Source organism: Pyrus communis, chromosome 13 (assembly GCF_963583255.1).
Source record: "Pyrus communis chromosome 13, drPyrComm1.1, whole genome shotgun sequence".
NCBI lineage: Eukaryota > Viridiplantae > Streptophyta > Magnoliopsida > Rosales > Rosaceae > Pyrus > Pyrus communis.
The window spans coordinates 4597287-4619657 of NC_084815.1; the positions used below are offsets into that span (position 1 = coordinate 4597287).

Below are 22371 nucleotides of genomic sequence, written 5' to 3' on the forward strand. Positions count from 1 at the left end.
CAGTATAGCAGAAGTAATATTTTTTTAAAACATATTAATATCAAACCTTACTTAGTAGGGCTTTTATATGGTCAAATAGAAAACTAATCAATTTCAATAAACTTTTAAAATATCCTTTTGAATTTCAAGTGGGGGATGTAGCTCACATGGTAGAGCGCTCGCTTTGCATGCGAGAGGTACGGGGTTCGATACCCCGCATCTCCATTCTCTTTTAACATTCCCTTTTATTATTATATTTTGATACTAATAAGAAAACAATTTTTTGGGTAGGTTCATTTTAATACTTTTGATTCTTTATTTAGGTGTTTATAACAACTAAATGTCTAAATTCTAATTTTATTCAAAAATTATAGAGAACACTACAAATTCTTCGAGAAGGTTGCATAACTTATATAACTACATTGTTACTTGTTTGTACCATATTATATTAGCCTTGTAACCACTAAATGCGAGTTAATTAAAATTATAGAGAACACTACAAATTCTTCGAGAAGGTTGCATAACTTATATAACTACATTGTTACTTGTTTGTACCATATTATATTAGCCTTGTAACCACTAAATGTGAGTTAATTAAAATTATAGAGAACACTACAAATTCTTCGAGAAGGTTGCATAACTTATATGACTACATTGTTATTTGTTTGTACCATATTATATTAGCCTTGTAACCACCAAATGCGAGTTAATTAGGAATCCTCAGTAAGAATCCTTGCTTAGGCACCCCTGCTTCCTCCAACTTGGAACCGACTTGCTCAAGGACACATGGCAACACTACAACAACGTTCCTAAAATTTCACATCAACCATGGACAACGTTCCTAATCCAGGCTTAGTCCTCTACTTATGTTTAAATCCTTGTATTATTTAAATAATATATTATTAATGAAAATTTCTTTACCCCTGAATGTAAGGGTAAACCACGTAGGTATCATGTCGAATTCTCTACTCTTATTTTTTTACATATCATCATTACGTTGTAACCCAAATACTCTCGCATAGGTTACTTTAACACATTTATGTTGACTCAAAATCCACTCAATTTGTTCATCAACATGATTAAATTATTTCTCAAACTAAATTACAATTAATGAATACGTATAAATAATTTCCTATATAATATATTGTGGTGAAAAAACTGAAAGTAAATTGACATCATTTTTCTCACTGGAGCACATATATGACATCACTATTACCTTATTTTTCCAATGACGAAAGTACCCCTCTCTCAGACACCCGAGCTTTCCCACTTCCCTCGCAGCCGTCAACCACCAACCTGTCTCTCCTCTCTTCCGACGATTCAAAACCAGTACACTTCTACTCTCTCAGCTCTCTCCCTAGGGTTTCTCTCTCTCTCCAATGGCGTCGGTGCAGAGCCAGCTCTCTGCTTTTTCTTCCATAGCCTCGTGCTATTTGACTTCGTCTTCTTCGCCGTCGTCGGCCTTCTCTTCCACCGCCACCACTGCACTGGTTTCCGTCGGCAGGTCGCCGCAGCGTCGTCTGAAATTCTACGGAGACGGGAGAATTCGCCTCCAGCGGTCCGTATGCCGAGCGATGGTTCAGCAGGCCGTTCCCGGAGCTCCTGCTGCCTATGCTAAGGAAATGGAGAGGCTTTCCGCTAAAGAATCGCTTCTTCTCGCCGTGAGTCTCTCCAATTTTAATCTTCTTTTTTTCATATATAATATGTTAATTAGGAGAGAAGTCGTTAGCTCTTTGCACTAATTGGTTGTTTAGGAAGTGGTAATGTAGGAATAATGGCAAATCTAAGGCACTGTTTTGTTGCTATTTTTAGATTATACTCCTAAGCACAAAATTTGCTTTCTCCATAGCTGAATAAGCACCTTTCGAAATTCAAATTACAAAAGTGCTAAAAGTATTAAAATTTAAATTGTTCGAATCCTGACAATATATAGCTCCATTCAATATATCTGGAAATTATATATTTTGATTTCGCAAAGTTTTGGACTTGTTAATGCATTAGTGCAAATGTCTTGTTGTAGAACTTTTCAAGTTATCAATCAAACTCTTAAAAGTTAAAGTAGAGCTCCGCTTGTGCACTTGGGACGTTACAATTATTGCAAACCTATTTCTCGATTCAATAGAAGTCCAAAGAGGTGAGGTAAATAGGCTCCCATCCCAAATAACGAGACATAAGTAAAAAAGCCATACGATTTACATGTTTCTAGCGACTCACATGGCATCATCAAATGATACAAGTCTTGGGTTAATGTGGAAACCTTGTGTTTCAGTTTAAGGATGCTGGGGGTTTTGAGGCTTTAGTCACTGGGAAGACAACAGACATGGAGCGAATTGATGTGAATGAAAGGATAACTGCTTTGGAGCGGGTCAATCCAACACCACGTCCTACAACGTGAGCGCACATCTGAACAGTGCATTACCACATTTTTTTTTTTTGGTTTGGATGAGATGGTCACTTGTTTGTTCAGCTACCCAGGTCGCCTTTTTTGGAAGGTCGATGGAACTTCGAGTGGTTTGGATCTGGAAGCCCAGGTCTTTTTGCTGCCAGATTTTTGTTTGAGTAAGGGCTGCGCACGTTTATCTATTTCATTGTTTGATTGGTTCAGAAAACTTTCTTGGTTTTGGTAAATACTTAGTTTGAAGTTTGAATTAAAAGGTAGCTTACTGTATTGGTGCAATTAAGCAATTTCTCTATTGGTGCAGGAGGTTTCCTTCAACTTTGGCTAGTTTGACAAAAATGCAGGTGGTCATCAAGGATGGGAATGCAATGATTACGGCAAAATTGAAAGTGTTCAACTCGGTATTTATTTTTTCTTTAAAAGTTATCAGACCGTTGTGTACTTTCAATTATATGATGAAGCACTCAGGATAAATACTGCACTTGTGACATATCCATGTCAATTCACAGCTCTAGCACAATTTTAAGGACATTGAACTTACATGAGTCATATTTATGCTGTAACAACAGTGTATGTTTAGGGCAAGTTGGTCGTGTTTGCATCAGAACCTTGGATTGCATGTGCAATTTGTTTAGGTACAACATCACAAGACCAGCCAGTAGATCTGTGTAAACTAAAGTTTGCAACTTCTTTTCATCCTTTTTCCTGGAAACTTAGGAAAAGTAGCAATTTTAGCAATTTTTTCCTTCTAATTAAATTCGTGTTATATGATTGCTAGATACAAATGAAAGTGAGAAAGGGAGAGAGAAAGAAGTACAAGTTTTAGTCTGCTAGTATTTTCTAAGATAAGAAATAGTCAATACATACTTTTGATTTAGGCATGATGTTACCTATCATTTCTTCTATTTGTCAGTTCTGTTTGAATTTTGAAGTAATTTTTCTTCTGAGCATTCACTATGCAACTCGCGCTGGTGCTGTGCAGATAGAAAGCAAATTTACTTTGTCAACCAAGTTAACTGTGGAGGGACCAGTTCGAATGAAAGAGGAATATGTTGAGGGGATTCTTGAGACACCAAAAGTTATTGAAGAGACAATACCAGACCAGCTAAAAGGTGCACTTGGTCAGGCTGTAAACACAGTGCAACAACTTCCTCTGGCTATTAGGGATGCCTTTTCCAGTGGGCTGAAAGTTCCTTTAAGTAAGCTTGATGCTTTTATTAGCCAGTTATTTTCTTTATCTTAATTGCATGGTTGAATCTCGAGCTCCAGTAAACTCCTTTAAACGTGTTGTCTGAATAATATCTGCTATGTTGTTGGCTTGTAATACACAATGAAACAGTACTTGTATATGAAATCATGGATAACCAACTATTGGGATAGAAGATACTTGTGAATTTCTTGTATGAAATTTGAAGCACTCCAATCAACTCCTTTAAATGCATAGTCCGAAGAATATGTGCTTTTTGTGGTTAGGTACTATTTAATAAGACAGTATATGAACGTTTGAAACTGACTATTTGGGATAAAGATGCTTGGGAGTTCTTTTTGCCTATGAATCCTAGCCCTCCCTGCATGTTAATTTTAGCATGTGCTACTACGTTATAAACTTATAAGTACATAAGGTTCTCCACCTTACCATTTGCAACACTATTGTGCTGTATTTGGCATTGCAGTTAATCAGCTGTTAGGTCTCCTTTCTGTAAATCCAAGGGTACCAATAGTCTTCCTTGGGGTACTAGTTGACACTTGGTCAAAATCATGTGTCTACCCCAAAATTTCTGAAAATGGTGTTGCCGTTAGGTTTTTAATTTATTTCATTTTATATAAATATACAAGAAGTTATAAATTCAGAAATGAGATTCTTGTTAATCTTTCCTTTTATAATAGAAGTTTTCCCTTTATTTCCCTGTTAATTGATTTAGATGGAGTTAAGAGAGCTATAACATTTGCTTTCCTTGGACGATGAGCTTCTTTTTCTTCCCTCTCAAAATGATTAATACCTAAGTCTCAAGGGGCACAGTCATTGATGGTATATGGTAGTGGTATGATATCTTGAAGGAGACTTTTTATTTGTAAATGTAAGTCTCTCTGTTACATTCTTGCCAGTTAGAATGTTTTTTTGTTGGTTGTCCTAAATACTAAAGTGCTCTAATGCACGGCCCATAACCAGATTCTTTTGATTGAGATTCAAACATTGTGGCATCAACTACTGCAGATATTTTATTTTGTCCAGTGAACACTTTTACCACTCAAATGCATCTCATTTTGCATGCAGTTTCCAAATTTTTTCTTCTTTCCCCTCTTCCTTCTTCCTTCTTTGCATGCTTGATCTGTTTGCAACATAGAATCTAGAATGTTAAGGGGCTGTTTGGTATCCTTCTTGGATCCAATTTTTAGTTTTCAAAACTGATGAATGTAGCTAAATTACTTAGTACTTATGAGTTTCAAAAACAAAAAAAATGGGATCCAATAACCCTCGTTCAATTTTGTAGTAGCTTATGTCGCACCTTGCTAATGCTCAATCCAATAACCCTCATCCAATTTTTCCTTATCTCATCTTTTACGCCTCTATGCTAACCTAGTTCTATATGAAGTGTTTATGTGCTCGTGTTATTTGTATTAGTATGTGCCGCTCCCTGCTAATGCTCCATCCAATATGATAAAATAAAGCATTTCCCGTACTGATTTATCTCTATGTTCACCCAGTTCTCATTATAAATCCATGCTAATCATTTACTTTGTGCCTGCAGCTGGATCTTTCGAGAGACTCTTCATGATCTCCTATCTTGATACCGAGATACTTGTAAGCATTATACTGAGTATTAATTTTGTGATTCAGCTTCAATTTGTTTCACATGTGATTTACTTCGTAAAAAGTATGACCCCCTATCTCACTATGATTAACAGAATTGCATAACTACAAAATAATTAATCTTCTTAGTTTGACATATCAAAACTCGGTGTATTTAAAACAGATGATCAGCTTTTGTTTTAAGTATTTTAAAATATAGCTAAATTAATGTTAAAATATCTCGCATGGGGAAGTTAATTTATAGAGGAAGATAGAGTTATTTCCCTTTTCTTGGTGGCAACTGGAATAAATTTACTAAAGAATTGAGACTCCTCTAAGCTTTCTAAAAGTATTTAATCTGGTTCATTTTCATGTGTGTACTGGAAAGTTTTCTACATTTTAAAATACATTTGTAAAGAGTGTGCAACTTGTAGATGCATGAATCATGATGTATGCTTTTTCTTTTGGTAAAATATGTATGACGTATTCAGAATCATCTGTTATCACTAGATAGCGACCTTGGCTATTCCATTAGTCTGTTGATCGTGCATGAATATTATTATCAAAGTCAATGGCAATCCCTTTTTCTGAGCTTTATTATTGTGTTTCGTGATTACCTTAGATTTAATAAGATATGAAAGAAGTTTAAATTTGCTCCCTTACCCTTGACCATTTTGCTAACCTTAGAATTTAAGTGTGGTTTAGAATTAGTTTCAGTTGTAACGATGAATTTTAGAGGTTTTACCTCTGAAATTTCAACTCTTTTCACTGTTTTTATGTGGACGCTCTCTGGATATTGCTATATTATCAATCTTACTTAGCATGTAAGACTTTCTGACTTTTAAGAGTCTACATCGACAGCGTTGAATACTATTTCCCCAAACCCTCGCGCACAAGTTTAGGGGAGTCAAATTTAGACATTTGAATTTTGAGCGATTTACCTCATCCAACTGCTTTGCTCATACGGTTTATTGTCGATGCACCAAGTGAGAGGAGTGATGCATCGGTTAGGGGCTATTAGCGGTACACTGTTCATTACTTATAATTGTAGGTGGTAAAATATTTGGTATGAGTAAGGTGTATGCATTAGAAACATTTTCCCTCGTCATCACCATATAAGATCGTTTTAATGTTCGGTATATTGAAGTCGCTGTGTAGCGCGATATACCTTGTAACGTTTTGAATTCTGCAACCGGTTTTGATACAGATAATACGAGATGCTGCTGGAGTTCCTGAAGTGCTTACCAGGCTGGAAGAAGGCATCATAGAGTATGAAAGCTAAAGGGTACTTTATGTAAGGGACTCAATTTTTCTATGTTTTTTTTCCTGCATATTTCAAGTAAAACAACTTCTATACTTTACCACTTCCTCTCTTAGTATTTCCTTGTTACCTCCCGAAATCCTTCCAAATAATCGGCGATGAGGTATTAAAATTAGGGGCAATGTTTATATCTCTGTAAAATACTAAAATTGAAGTGAATGGACCAAAAGTTGAGTCTGGTTTGGTTTGTTGTCCCCTGCAAGTCTCAGCATTTTTAATGTGTCTTAATTATTCTTGTGATTAATTAGGGATTAAAACTGGATAAGAAGAGGGATAATATTTGTAAATTAAAGGTTTGTCAAGTGTAAAATTGTTTGACTAAATTGCTCCACGCTGTTTGACTAAGATGTGCTCTCTGCTGCCGTGCTAATTTGAAATCAAGAGGTTCGCAGCCTCTCAAGCTTGGCCTTACATTAACTGGAAGGGCATTCCAATTTTTTATTCAGGAAATGAATTTCACGCACTCTGCTTGTTTCTTAGGAGGGTGTAGTCAAACTAAGATTTTAAAGGATTTTAAAAGTGATAGATTTGATAAGATTTAAGAGGATTAAAGATTCCTACAAAATTCATATGGATTTTCAAAGAATTTGAATGGATTGTGGTGGAATGATTTGAAATCTTAGGGGGTGAGGTTGGATTTTTTTTTAGTATTGGTTATATATACTTTTGGCTCTCAAATCCCACAAAGTCCACTACTTACTGAAATCCTTCAAAATCTTAATTTTTTGAATACGCTTAGAATTGGATGGATTTTAAAATCCTTTAAAATATTTTAATTGACTACACTTAGATTTTAAATGATTCTAAAATCCTTTAATTGACTAAACCTAGATTTGAATAGATTCTAAAATCCTTTAAAATCTTTTAATTGACTACATTATGATTTTAAAGTCTTTTAAAATCCTCTCAAATCCAAGTTTGACTATACCCCCTTATTTCACCATTGAATGATTTGATCCTGTTATTCGAAACTCTACTTGTCTCTTAATTAGAAATAGAGTTATCATTTATTATTTTATAAAATAAAAAATACTAATGTTTTAATACGAATTGTCTTGGTTATTCAGTCTATAGGTGGAGATGCACTTGGACAGTTATTGTTCATTTAAGATGATTGAGTTGCCTATTGCCCACGGGGCCTTCCTATACTGAAAGTGCTCTTAGGGTTGGGAGCCTCCCTCTCCACGCTACTTTGGCCTCAATTTTTCATAATTGTCTCCTTCCGGACTCTATCAAACACATCGACCGGAAGAACATAGATAAAATTAGACGGTAACAAAAACGTAAAAACATATTTTATGGATAGTGGGAATGGAACACAATATTCCGACGTAACCATAAATGTTCTTTACTACTTGAGAGATGTCAATGAGTTTGTTGCTTAAGTATTTAAGAGCATTTATTTTTATACACGAGGCCCTACACCTCCCTTATAAACTTGGCAGAGGGAGGAATCAAACAAAAAAGGGAGGAATTATAACTACTTTGCAGAGGGAGGAAATGAACACAACACATATTGTCGTAAGGACTCTCTAACTACTTACAAACTATGGAAATTAATATGTATTATGGCATGGATGAGTACGGGACGAATGTACATTAAGACCAAGGTAGTCTCAGGACTACACGGAGTCTAGAAAATACATATATGAAGGTCTTCTGAGAACTCTACGATTGCTTGGTATGAGTTTTTTTTTTGTGCCTACAAGATGTTTGATGTAATGTCTGCTAGGCATATCTTGACAGGTTGTGCACACGAAATTTTTTCTCGAGATCACTCATCAAATTGCTTTGGCATATGCAGTATCTTTTGACTTGTTCATGATATAGTTTAACTGATGACAACAAATACATCAAGTATTAGATGAAATACGTTAACGTATAAGTTAAAATTTCTTTTTGCGAGCTTCACGCTTGATCAAATCCAAGAATACTTGTACTTTAATACCAGCGAAAATTCAAATCATGAATGTACCACTTAAATAAGTCATCATCTTAGAGGTGTACGGTCGTTGTAAGATGACACTTTTGGTGGTTTGAATAATCCCAGTCGCACCGGACATCTTAATTATTTAGGTTCAATAAATAATATATTTAATATGTCACAATTTGCAAATAAAAAATTCACCAAAAATGCTAACTTTTTCCAGTATGAGGATAACGGTAGAAGAGATTAATTTTTTAAATCAAATTTATACATTTTTAATATAATTTTTTTTTTAACAAACGATATTATCAACATTAAGAAAGGCGGTGGACTTAAACTCACAATGAGCTAACAATAATGTGGTTCAAATTCGCTTTTGGTTATAATTGAACCTAAGATCTCTTACTTACAAATGAAGAGAAATACTTCTAGCTCGTAGTACTAAATTACAACTCTTTAAAATTGGGTTTTTTTTTTCCTTATAATTTAAGAAGTAATTTTATAGGTAGCTCTTGGTGATGGTACAAACTGGTATTTATTCTAGGGGTGTAATTTAATGATTGGCTCTCTTTCAAAGATTATTCATGCACAAAACCAGTTATGTGATTACTTCCGTTTAACCTTTTTTTTTTAAAGGGGGACAACACTGGTGGCGAACTACGGTCGTTCACCTCTTTCAGACCTACAAAAGATTAGTTGAGAATTGTACCCTAGTCATGACCATGATCAAACAGATTTATAACTTACAAAATACATCCAAAACCTCTTGTTTTTTTTCCTTTAGGGAACTACTATACGCACTTTTCCATGAGATCACTTGTCGTGATTTACTTGTTTAGCCATTTGACAATTTGCATTTTCGTATTAACTTTATCTAACCAAGTGTGTTATTTTTTACATTTATAGACAATCAAACTACATAAAATATTAATGATTTTTTGTAAGAACAACCTTTAAAATAGAACTTAAAATATAAAAGAAAATTAATGAAAAGGACTTGAAAACTTTGAGTTTTAACGATAAAGACAAAATAAAGGGTAAAGTGAATAGTATCGTGATTTATTTTTTAGTGTAAAAATATGATTTTTTGTTAAAGTAAACAGTACCGGAAACTTTTCATTAAAGTTCCCAAAATATAAATGGTCCCTATCAAAGAACTTTAGTCTGGAGTAACCGTAAGATGGAAGCCCTTTTGTACAATAAGGACATTGTTGACAAAGAGTAGCTTGATATATCAATATATTACCACATACGTATAAACATATATTGTCCGTACACATGAGATATTATATACAATAGTGTTGCAAAATAGACATAAAACATAAATAATCATTCATCACTACTCTTGCACTAATTTATATAAGCGCTTCATGTTTAAATTATTAAAACTACATATTTGTTGCTTTTAAAGATTTAAGTAAAAAAATTCCTATCATTTTGGTGCCACTTGTCTCATAAAATTTTTTTTTTTCCTAAAATTTTTCACGTTAAAAAAAACTATTTATTTATTTAGAGAAACTAACCATCCTATAATCTAGCTTTTTTCAGTCACACTAAAAAAAACCATGAACAATATAAATATATCATTCATAAACAAATATAAATGTACCACTATAATCGAACAATTAAAATTGTGTCTGAAACAAAACATAACAAAAATGGAAATAAATGTACAGATCAACAATTGTGTATAAAACCAAACGCACTAAAGTTGAAATTAAACGTACCAATCAACAATGTGTATAGAAGAAAACATACCAATTAATATATTAGATTATCAAAACGTATCAACACGACTTAATTAAATTGAAAGAAAATATTAACACCCATGTATTATGTATTTGAAAAACTTACCCAATAGATATGGTTGAATCTTTAAATTAAGAAAGGGACTATAAATATAGCAATTAATTAATTAATATTATTGAGGGGGTTTTTGACATAAAAATTAATTTAATATGAATTGAAAAAGTTAGAAACTAACAAATGTTTAATCAGCCACTTAGTAATGTGATTTAGTGGTATTTATCTTCACTTATAAGTGAGAGGTCTTACGTTCGCTTCTAACCAAAGACAAATTTGAATCATATTATTGCTAGCCTATAGTGAGGCTAAACTCACTCCCTCTTTTTTAGTGTAGATAATATTGTATGTTCATAAAATAAAATAAAAATGTTTAATCAAGAAAAATTTTGAGAGAATTTTCTTTGATTTTTCCTCTAGACGGTTAGGGTTTTAACAAATCAATCAAGTGGGTTATGTGGGTTATGCACAAGAAATGTGTTTAATTTCGTATTGGGCAATAAAAAAATTGGAAGTTTGTCCGAAGGACTAACCATAACTTAACTTAGGAGTGTATCTGCACTTAATTTCCAAGAGACGGCTTGTGCTAATTAATCAGGAAAAAATAATTAATTGCAACAATACTCTTGCAAGAAAAGTAATACATTTATATATCAAACACCCTATAGTTTTCAGCACGTTGTTTTTAATAATTCTGGTTGCCAAACCCTAATCATCCACCTAGACGAACAGGTGGTCCCACATACATAAGACAAGTAGCAAATCCCACATCCAAAAAACAACGAGACAAAATAATAAAAAAAAACCACAGCTAAATGTTAATTATTCGATTCAAAAACTCAAAAACAAATAAATAATTTATAAGTAATATCATAAATTTCTGCTTCTTCCAAATGAATGCAACTGGAAATATCTCTGCAGAAAAACAGATGATATCTCAAAAGAAAACGTTATTTACACAAGAAATAGAGAGAGATCAAAGCATCATAAAAATTGGGAAATTAAAAGGCAGACGGATAGACAAAGTAATTTCACTAGAATTAAGTTAAAACCCTCTAAAATCCCAAGAAAATTAAACAAAATATTTCAGACTACTCTGATCAAAACCATACATCTTTTTTTCTTTTTCATTTTTTGGGGTGAGAATTCCACAGAAAATATTGATTTTTTGACCTTCTAGACAAGTTGGGTTCCTTCAAAACCATGCAGGAGGTGAGAATTTGGAGCATCCAAAGTGGGCAGCAAAGGAAGCTCACCACCAAATTCCTGAATAAACCCCTCCAAGTCTGCAAATCTCTCAAGAAACCCACCAGAGTTTTCTGCATTCCACATCAGCCCTTCTTCTCCCTTAACCCTGTCTCTCGATTGGTCCACAAATCCCCTGCACCCATCTCTCATCTTGTCAGCCATGATCAATGCATTCTTTTTGCTGGGTTTGGGTTCTTCTCTGCTAGGTATACTTGTTGGGTTTTTCTTGTTGTTCCTCCTGTTGCTGCAGCCGCCGTTTTCCGATGGTTTTCCAGTGAGTCTCTGAACCAGCTCCCTGAAGTTTGCCACGTCAGTCTTGATGATCTCTGGGGCAAATATGTGAATAATTCGGATTTTGGGCTTGAATTTTGATATTATCTGTGAGTCTCTGTGGATTGCTGGAAAGTTTGAGCAGAAAGTATGCTTCTTGGTTAGTGTTTGAGCCTCCTCCATGGGAAATGCCGAGAGAGAGAGAGAGAGAGAGAGAGAGAGAGAGAGAGAGAGAGAGAGAGAGAGAGAGAGAGAGGTTGAGAGAGATGGGGGGATTGAGGAAGTTGGTGTAAATATATTAATGGAGGGGTGGTTAATAATTAATTAGTTTAAATTAGGAGGACAAATGGGAAAAAAATAAGAAATGAGAGGGGAGAAAAAAGGCTGGCTTTGGGAGGGAGGGGTTGGATGAATCCTCTTGTGGCAAAATGTTAAAGAGTCAATAGAGTATTCAATTGAACTCAATGGTCCCCTATCTCCCAATTGGGATTTTATAATAATTTTGTATGTGTATATTAATGTTATGTTTTGTGGAAGATGTGTAAACTTGTATAATGTATTTTAATTTTTTATCATACTTGACATGCCCAAAAACATCCCCTATATTTTCCATTCAACTAGTAACTAATTAGCCAATTGCAAAATTGTAAGGTTGAATCATGCCAACGATGGTTGATTCAGTTGCTAATGATGTGCTTGTGGTTAACCTCCAATCAAGTTCGATTCTCGTTGCCAGCAGTTTTCATTGGCGCGCGATCTATTATTTTCAACGTAAATCCATACAAGTGGTAGGTAGCAGTTAGGTGCCACGCGTAAGTCCTTATGACTTGAGGTTGTGAGTTTGCCCTAATGTTGGTGGTGAGAGTAGCAAATCTTGCCCTAAACTTTTTCTTACCAAAAAATTAAGGTTGAATCACTTAATACATTATTTAGACATACAAAATTAACACACTTTCATAAAATTCGCATGCAATATTAAATTTTTAGATAAAAAAATTAGATACTTATGCTATTTTAGTCATCTGAATTAGGAGTAAGAATAATCCAGTTTGGTTTAGTTCAATTCGAGATTGAGGTAAGAAATCAAGCTCCAAATTCAATACCTTTTTATTTATTTTTATTCTTTTAATTTTTTTTAACACAAAATTAAATCATTTTTTGTGTTTCATTTTGTAAAACTTGCGTTTACACACACTTCTCAAATTCTATAGCCATGTGAAACGAGACACATATTTATACGTGAAAGTCGAAACAAACATAAAGTATTTTTACTTCTTATAATCTAATGAAACCAAAACTATCAACCTAACAATCTTAATTACAAATTTCAACCACCCAACATTGCATATTCATTTATTCTAAAACTTTCAATTCTCAAACATCATAATAACATTCAACATTCCATCAAAGTAAACAATCTAACAAGACTAGCTATGAAGATCCAAGTGCCACAAAATAATAAAATTAAACTAGTCGGTTTGGTTTGTTTTAGGAAATTTTGAATAAGTCAAACCGAATCAAATTAAACTAAGTATATATCTTATATCACCATATCGAAGTACTAGCGGCCAAAGTTTATATACAGATTACTTATATGTGGAAAAGTTGAGGTCGGGGTTGAAATGGTATCTACCATTCACTTATCCTCTCTCCATATCCATATGGATAAATTGGTAATTATGTCATTATGCATGAATATGGATCACAACACAAAACCGTGTAGGTTGAAGAAAAACAATGTCATGGGTTCATGGCTTGCACACAAATGTACGGCAGCGGTACCTAATCCCGCGTTTATAATTCTGGGCCAATGCTCCCAAGACCTAAAACTTGCTATAAGAAGTGAACAACCATATTTTTTTTAGGTTATATATAGCAATCATATTAAATTGTATACAATCCAGCAAAGCATGCTGGAATAGTTGAGTGCATGATGCATGTTAGCTGGGTAGAATCGAAGAAAATAGTTTAATTAGCTGTGTATATATACAGTTTTTCTATGCTGCAGTTAGTGCACTTGCGGAACAATAACAATATATTATCTGCCATATATTGACAACTTTAACTTCACAATATTCATAGTATCTACTATCACTAATAATAATGACAAACACATAACAATATCGAACACATATCCGCATTTTCTTTGAACGTGGTTAATTGTAATATAAGAAATATATCTCTCTCTAGATATAAGAAATTTCAAGTAGAATAATATAATACATTTCCCATTAACTTTATAGCATCTCCAATAGATGTTGAAAACAACCAAATCTCTATTTTAAAGAGTCAAAAATAAAAATAAATAAATAAAAATTTGCCTCCAAGAGATGTTGTAAAAGAGTATAAAAAGATAAATAAAAAAACTCAACGGTGGACAGCAAGGTGAAAAAGGAAGTAAGAGAAGGTTACTTTAGAAAATGAGAATGTTGAATTTGACTTGTTAATAATAAAATATTCAAATTTTGTTAAAAATTAAAATATAGAATGTTGTTAGAGATAAAAAGTTAGACTGAGTAACTAAAATAGTTTTTTGATAATGTTCACTTGGAGATGATGTTACTACAAGTGGTATTAGATGAGAGCACGTAAGCACAGATCAAGAGTTCAAATCATGCATGTAACTAAGGAAAGTAAAGATCATATTAATTTTAAGCTACCTCATCCAAAAGTTTGACAATAATTAAACTAGTTAATTTGGAGATGATATCTATTTTGATAAGGGCAACACCAGCTATTTCCATCGTGTTCAAATTAATCGACACACAACCAATATATATATATATATATATATATATATATATTTGTAACCATATTTAATATTACAATATATAATATATTAATTAACTTAATCTCACTACACAAAGAGAGATATGTTCAATGTTATATATTATAAAACCGTAGTAACGTGAACGTTTGTTAAATATTGGTCCAAGTTGAGTACTCTAACAATGGAAGATTATTTACGTGAGAGAATCTTGTCTTTCATAGTTATGTATATAAAAGCAAACTTGTACGGATGCGTGAGGTATATCTCACTTGCTAACTTGCAAAACCGACTTGGATGCGGATACATGTCTCTTTTACCATTAATTTGTCTATTTTGTTTCACTCATAGCTACACAGAATAGTACCATAGCCGGTTCTAAGTATTATCACTACTCACTTATGGAGTTTTCGATCACAAATTAACATCTATGCAAAACCCAAACAAACTCATTTTTTAACTCTCTCTCAATTACGAGGTATCCATTTTGATTATATATATATATATATATATATATATTGAGTACGCGAGTCATATTACGATAAATTATATATTCTGATTTTACTAAAGTGAACCGAAATTCCTGCTGACAACGGTTGAATAATGCCACTAGCTAGAAGGTGATGAATGCCATATAAAGAAAATGTTTAGGTGAGAATTTGGCTCGGTACCGTGGTCACATGGCATATGACTGCTTGCAGAATAATTGGTGCAACCGCCATGAGGCTTTTGGCTTAAACTTTTTGACCTTTTTACACCATCATGCATGCAGGAAAGGAAGTCACGCTAATGAGAACGCAACCCTAAAATGGATAGTGATGATTAGTCATTTGCAACCTACCTAGAGCAGCTTACCATTTTTTACTTGTATAGGTGGGGCTATTTTCCAACAGAATTTAGTGGGGCAAATTTCTAATGAAGTAGTGTGCCTGAACTCCACTGTGATGCATCCCAAATTCGAAACTCTTCATTCCTTTAAATTATTGTAATAGTTCGAACTCTCTCCCTCTCCTTAACAATAATAATTGAAAAAAAAAAAAAAAAAAAAAAAAAAAAAAAAAAAAAAAAAAAAAAAAAAAAAAAAAAACTCCGCTGTATTTTATTCAATTAAAGAAAATATTTGTGCACATACACATTGGTTCCGGGCTTTCAATCTGTGCTCTATACGCAAAATAACGTTGTCACATAAAACCGACACTAAACACAAGCCTTTGCGTTTTTAAATCAAAATACACAGTTTTTGAGTTTATATATGGATGAAGAAGAAACTAAGAATTTGTGGCATGAGAATAAAAAATAAGAAATTAAGAATTTTATTAGAGCTTTATATTTTTTCGGGTGAAAAGCATTATAAATAATTGGCTTATTTTTAGCTATGTCTCCTACAACTTTATTTTAATCTCACTTTTTCTCTTTTAACTAAAAAATATCGCTTTACTCATTGAAACTCAAAATTCGTTTCACTTTGACTTGTGAACTCTCTCTTGTCCCTAAAATTTATATGTTGCCTCTTGAAACATATGTGGGACCTAACACCCAATAAGACTACGTCACATGTGCAATCGAATTTGGTTATAAATCATTGTTATGTGTTATAACATTCAACAATCAGATAATATTGTTATTGTTATGTGTTCACCCAAATCAAACCATATAAGAAATTAACAGATCGAAGTCACTGTGTAGCGAATTTTGAGTTTTATAGGGTCGACTTTCATGTTTCAGGTGGCAAAATGAAACCAAAATTGTTACAGTGACAAATTGAGGCAAACTTTGAGTTTCAGAGAGTAAACGACATTTGAGTTATAAGAAGCAAAGTGAGATTAAAATCGAGTCCAGGGGCATAACTAAAAATAAACCTAAATAATTTGGCAGCCGGCAAATCAAACACATTTATGAAAAACTAGCATATGCCTGTATATTGTGTGTAAATATTTTTTATTTCTGTTTTTAAAATGAGAAGGAGATAGGAGAGAGAATGTGGGTTGGAAGTGGGAAGAGAGATTTTTGTTTGTTATTTTTTATTTTTTTATATTAGATATATGTTAAAATCACTTAAGGTTTTAATAAAAAAACAACAAAATTTAATTTTGTGAATTACATTATTGCTTTTTTTTCTATGATACAAGACTAAATAGTATTTTCATTTTTTTTTATTAACAAAAAGAATTATATTAATAAATAGTTTAGCTATATTTGATATTTGAGTGTACTGGTAAAGATCTTCCGTTATAATTCAGAGTATCATAACCGTCGGATGTGCACGTGATGAACTGACTTTCGTGATGATGGTGTTTGCATCATCTGATAACACGAGTCTCGTGCGTGCCGGCTTGGGCGGCCCACGGCCCAACTCATATGCATGATATGGTACATTCACAGCGAAGACTCAATCTCAATTACCACGTGGCGACGTGCCTGCCGTGGCTGTTTCCCAAGCGGGAGCCAATCCAACAAGTGCAAGGCCACTCTTTAGAATTTTGACCTTTTTAGTACCATTCATTTTAATGAAAAATTATATTTTTATATTAAAATTTTAATTCTGATACTATTTATTTTACTTTTTATTTTGTTATTATCATTAAAACTAAAAAATTTTAAACAATTTTATTAATTTTCTTTTTCTTTTTTTTTTTTCGTTTTTTTTTTTTATTTAAATTTTGGCATCCTCATTCATTAGGTTAAAATAAGGACTTGGTTGCACGATCGACTGCTCTCTTCTCTGTGAGGCTTAGCTGGATGATCCTGTTTGTCAATCGTATCAAATTTTTCCCAACATACGTTCTGCATGCAAAGCGAATACAGGAATAGTCGAGTTGAGGACTGAATTTAAAAAGGTGCAAGGTTAAAAAAATGTAGACAACTAAATTTTTTAGATAGTAATAATATTCAAGTCATTCATAAGTTCAATACAAACAAGTTACAATTATTTCCGACTTTGTTTCATGTTATGGGTTTTAAAAAAAAAAAGGGAAACGCAACACTGCCGCACCGGAACAGCAACAACCTAGCATAGGGACCGAAATCTTGGTCTTAGGAACGAATTCAGGCAACTGGAGGTGGGGCTGAACCTCCTTACGCCTTTGTGGCTTCGCCACTGCCCGCATGCTTGCATTTCCTTACCCAATCTCTCCCCCCCTTTCAAATCTTAAATTGCATTGACTTATCAACCAAAAACATAGCTTTATCCTTTACATGATGATGTCGTCATTTCGATAAATCTACATATGGTTATGTGCATTTAAAAAAAAATTGTATGCTTCCCTGCTGACAATACGTGACGAGCTTTTAAAATGGTAGTAACACTCACCATCTAATTAGGGCTCTAATCTATTAAATTATGACCAATAGCATCCTATATACCTTATATTCTAGGTAACCGACTTATTTGTGGCTATATATAACATGTTCCTTCTCCACCAAGAACTATAGCGTGGCCGTTTGGCAGATGACAATGTGGAACATAACCTTATTCAAATTTTCATAAACATATGTACAACCTTAAGTATATATGCATGCATGCAGTGAAATAAAGAAAACCATATATGGAGGTCACATGTCTCATGTCTGTACGTGTGTGTGTGTGTCTATATATACAATTGAACCAAGAGCAATGATGACTAGGGTTGAATGAAGTATTAATTGAAGAATTGGAAATTTGATGTGGAGGATAACAAGGATTAAATATACCATGAAATCAACTGTTATAAATGAATAAGAAGAATTGAGCAAATGATTTATCTATGTTTACCTTGAACTTGAGGTACTCGATGAATTGAAATTGATTTACTAACGATTGAGTCAGCAAATAAGAAATGATTGATGAAAAGGATATTGGTGCACACATGCATCATTGACATTTGAAAATAAAAAATGTTTACAATTTTGATTTCTTTAGGTAAATATATATATATATATATATATTGCCATAAACAGACTCAAAGCAACACATGCAGATGAACAATATTGTTGTTGTATAGTTTGGCATATATAATGATTGTATGTATAAATTCAATTTGAAATAAAAGAGTTCTTCCATGTGCTCATGAGTTTGAATCTCATATCCACATGCCTGATTTCATCTTACTGCGTGGATTCTGAGAATGCAATACTATTACTGCACTGTTAATTTTCTTATTTCCACCAATATTATATGGAAAAGGATGATCACACTGTTTTTCTTTGTTACACTTTCTTGATTAATTCTGTTGGTTGTTTTTATTTAATTTTTCTAATTCAATGGCTATAAATAAAAAAGGTACACATGTAGACAGAAAAGGTGTATGTAGTAGTTATCTTTTTCTATACCATGCATATAGTAACTTCTGAGACTAGAGACTTCCTACCAAGGTAATTTGATAGAAGCTCTCGGTTTTTAATTAAAATTAGCCAGCTCCAATGATCTGTAAGAGAATGAACAGCTAAACGATCTTCAAATTTAATGGCTAAACAATGCATATGAATGGCCAAAAGATCTTCAAATTGAATGAAATTTTACAAATGTGATCTTTAGATGATGAAAAAAATGAACGGTTTCGATTATGATGTTCATACACTAAAGTTACTCAAACCCTGATATATAGCTATTGCCTATTGGCCTGTGACTTCAAATTTTCAAGCAAAAGTTACATATGTTCTGAAAATTTTTCTACAATTTGGGAAAGTATATTGTTCTTGCTCTTTTAAATGACAAGTAGCATTAAAGAACCATATGCATGCAATATAATGTCACAATTTCCTTTTTCAATGTTATATAGGAGGATATTATATATTTTTCAGAAGTATATATGTTGGCAGACAAACATATGGCTCAATGATATTCTAATTTTTTTTTTATAAAAATAATCTCTGAATGATGTTTTAAAAAATAAATGATTCAAATTAATCGTCGAACATTACGGATTGAGCTTCTTAAAAATGTGTAACATAAATTGTGTAAAATGAGTGTGCCATGAATCTTCCCCCGCCCCATATGTCTATTCTAATTATTTTACCTTGTTTCTTTTTATGTGCCGTGTGTCAATAGTCGTCGACTACTTGAGTAAAGAAGTATTGCATTCACACAGTAAACCTTTTGCATGTCTGCTGTTATCAGTCGCTTTCATGGTCGATTTGTGGTCCTGCAGGATTTCACTCCTCTGATTACCCAAATGTTCTCGTCGAGGCAAATCCTTCACATGCATGGCAGCATCTCTCCTGTGAAAGACGGTCCTTGAGATTTCCCTGTACGAAATTTATAAAAATGACCATTTTTAAAGTGTTTTCCGAAAAAAAATAAAAAAACGTAAGATAATATGTTAATGTTTGAAAAATAACTAAAATCAAAATAAATTTTAGGACTTACTAATTGTAAGTATACAAATGTTATTAAATAATAAGTTTAAGAGCTACAAATATATTCTTCACTAAATAAATAAATTAAAAAAATAATAATAAAAAACAGTTCAATCTTATGTAACCAACCAAACAAGAACAAAGGTTTCAAAAACTCTAACTTTAAAGTTTCACTTGAATATATAACATTTTTATATAATAATAAAATTGAAAAATAAATCATTTTAAGGGTGTTATTACCAAGTATCTTATTGTGCACTCCAAAGTTGTATATTTGGAAATAAAGAAATTTATACTTATAAAGAGCACATAATGAGATTCTATAGTGCTAATAAAAGCAAACTTTTAATATACATCATTATTACATACAAAAATTAAATAACAATAATTTTTTAGGGCCCCTCTAAATTTGGGCCCTGTGTGATTGTACAATTCACTCCCCGGACCATCTCTGGATATGCAAATGCAATTACCTTTGATGTATATAGAATATGCTACCAACTTAATTATATGGCTTAGTTAGGAAGTGATTATAACTCTAATTAGTTTAGGGTAAAAATAGGATATGTATATATATAGGACTCATTGAGATTTAGATTTGATGTTAACAATTTGATTCAATTTTATATTGGGATACTTTTTTTAATACTTCTTTTTAAGGAGGACAACTGGTAGTAAGCCACAGTTATCCACCCCTTACGAGCCCGGAGAAGCTATGGGGAATTTCACCCTACTTGTGGCCACAGTCAAGCAGACTCATATATTTGGATACTTTTGAAGATATTATGTAGGCTTAGGGTTTTCTTTTAAGAATTTGATTCATAATTAGGTCTTTATATACACAGCTCTTGTAATTCAGTAGATGAGAATGAAGTGTTGACAATATGTAGTCGTTTTATTATGCAGTCATCTTAGCGATCTGAAGTATTCTTTGTTCTTTTAGAGCAAGTCCACATGTTTTAGGAGGGCAAGGGCAACAAAATTGTTCTTACTATTCACTTTGAACAGTAATTGCTCTTGTGCAAGTCCACACGCTTGTAAAGGGCGAGGGCAAGCACTATTCATAAATAAATATTTTTAATTTTTTATGGTTGTAATTTGCTCTATATAAAAAAAAAAAAAGATTGTCTAATTTCAATAAAATATGTCATATTATTGTTCTAAGGAATGAGGAGGGGCAACTAGGGGTGGACAAACAGGTCATAGACCCGCGGGTCGGGGCAGATATCTACAATTTGGGGTGGGTCCTAAATTTCGAAACACAAAACGGGGCGGGGCGGTTCTAGAAATAAGAGGGAATGAGCTCCCTGCTTGGCTTGTTTCTAGCATAGAATAATTGGATTGGAATTTTTTCTTCATCTCAATCTTCTCATATACTCAGACTCAGACAGAAAGAGTCATTCGTTTTCCTTTTTCCAGTTAATTCACAACTCGATCTTTCCCCCGACTCGCTCTCATTGTCCCAGCTTCGTCCACCGCCGTCATCATCAGCTTTGTCCGCCACCATCATCATCAGACCTCGATCCAGGGAAACTAAAATCCTCTCTCCTCTTTTTTCTTTCAATTTATAGCAAAAATTTTTGTTTTATGTGGCTTTAATTTTTGAATGCATGCAACGAATTGGGATGGGGAATGCAATCATGGTCGATGATCTAGAGCTCCTTGATTTCTAAGGTAACCTTAAACCTCTGTTGTTGTGTCTCTCTCTCACTCACTCTCTCGAAATCAATCTCTCTCTATCGAACTTGAATAGACGAACAACTCGAAACGACGAATCAATCATCTCCTTCGTCTGACTCGAACTTTTATTTGCAGTGCAGCCAAGCTCTGTTGACAGTCATTTTCAATTTTAAGGTATTATGTTTTAGGGATTTAGGATTTAAAATTAAATTAGGGTTTTCTAGATTTAGAGATTTAGTAAGGTTCTGAAATCTTGGCCTCTATTATGTTCTAATTTCTAATCATTTGTTCAAATGATTTGGGTGGAAGGGGTGGAAATCTAGGATTAAGCATTAGCTGGTATCAATTTGGGAATTTAACCATTGTTAAAATGAGATAATGGTATCTTTGAGAACTCTAATTTCAATGATTTGGTATTATATTAATATGTGCTGCTGTGCACAATTTGTGCTTTAATACTTCTGTAAGTGTAATCTGTGCTGCAGTGCAGCGGAGGCTGTAGCCCCCTTTTATTAAATGATGTATTTTTGAGAAAAAAAAGAGTTCGACCCGTGGACCTGCAAATAGGCCGAGTAAGGTCCGGTTCCAAAACAAAAATCTCTATACCCGGACCGCCTGCCCCGTTACAATTTAAACCGGGTAGGGTCCGGTTCCTTCAAAATTGGGCCTGGCCCATGCCCACCCCTAGCAGGTGCTTTTAATCTAGATAGCGCCATTGTAGTTGTCGTGGAAACCGTTGCTTTAAAGGATGACCTTTTGCACGCCAGGCGCAAAGGTTTTATGAACTTAATGGTGGAAGAGGACTCCAGGCTTGTGATTTAGGCGGTGCTAGGCGTTTGTGATACTCCTTGGC

At 33.4% G+C, this 22371-nt stretch overlaps 2 protein-coding genes and 1 non-coding gene across 3 annotated transcripts; 2 read left to right on the top strand and 1 right to left on the bottom strand.

Moving 5' to 3' along the window:
• Nucleotides 1-131: 131 nt before the first annotated feature.
• Nucleotides 132-204, top strand: TRNAA-UGC (transfer RNA alanine (anticodon UGC)). Its single transcript has one exon. It is a non-coding gene; the product is annotated as a tRNA-Ala (tRNA).
• Nucleotides 205-1223: 1019 nt separating this feature from the next.
• On the top strand, nucleotides 1224-6680 carry LOC137713253 (probable plastid-lipid-associated protein 13, chloroplastic). The gene is made up of 7 exons (XM_068452544.1): nucleotides 1224-1640; nucleotides 2249-2370; nucleotides 2455-2538; nucleotides 2682-2778; nucleotides 3360-3576; nucleotides 5128-5180; nucleotides 6376-6680. The coding sequence occupies exons 1-7, from the start codon at nucleotides 1359-1361 to the stop codon at nucleotides 6448-6450; spliced, it is 930 nt and encodes a 309-aa protein (XP_068308645.1). The 5' UTR covers nucleotides 1224-1358; the 3' UTR covers nucleotides 6451-6680.
• Nucleotides 6681-11243: 4563 nt separating this feature from the next.
• Nucleotides 11244-11925, bottom strand: LOC137712059 (VQ motif-containing protein 17-like). The gene has a single exon (XM_068451206.1). The coding sequence runs from the start codon at nucleotides 11918-11920 to the stop codon at nucleotides 11396-11398; it is 525 nt and encodes a 174-aa protein (XP_068307307.1). The 5' UTR covers nucleotides 11921-11925; the 3' UTR covers nucleotides 11244-11395.
• Between the last annotated feature and the right edge of the window lie 10446 nt (nucleotides 11926-22371).

What these genes read in the sequence shown, in the direction of transcription:
- LOC137713253 (XM_068452544.1), top strand. Translation starts at nt 1,359, where the DNA reads ATGGCGTCGGTGCAGAGCCAGCTCTCTGCTTTTTCTTCCATAGCCTCG. An exon ending in CCAACACCACGTCCTACAAC is followed by an intron (nt 2,371 to 2,454) that starts GTGAGCGCACAT and finishes TCAGCTACCCAG; the next exon opens with GTCGCCTTTTTTGGAAGGTC. An exon ending in AATTGAAAGTGTTCAACTCG is followed by an intron (nt 2,779 to 3,359) that starts GTATTTATTTTT and finishes GGTGCTGTGCAG; the next exon opens with ATAGAAAGCAAATTTACTTT.
- LOC137712059 (XM_068451206.1), bottom strand. Translation starts at nt 11,920, where the DNA reads ATGGAGGAGGCTCAAACACTAACCAAGAAGCATACTTTCTGCTCAAAC.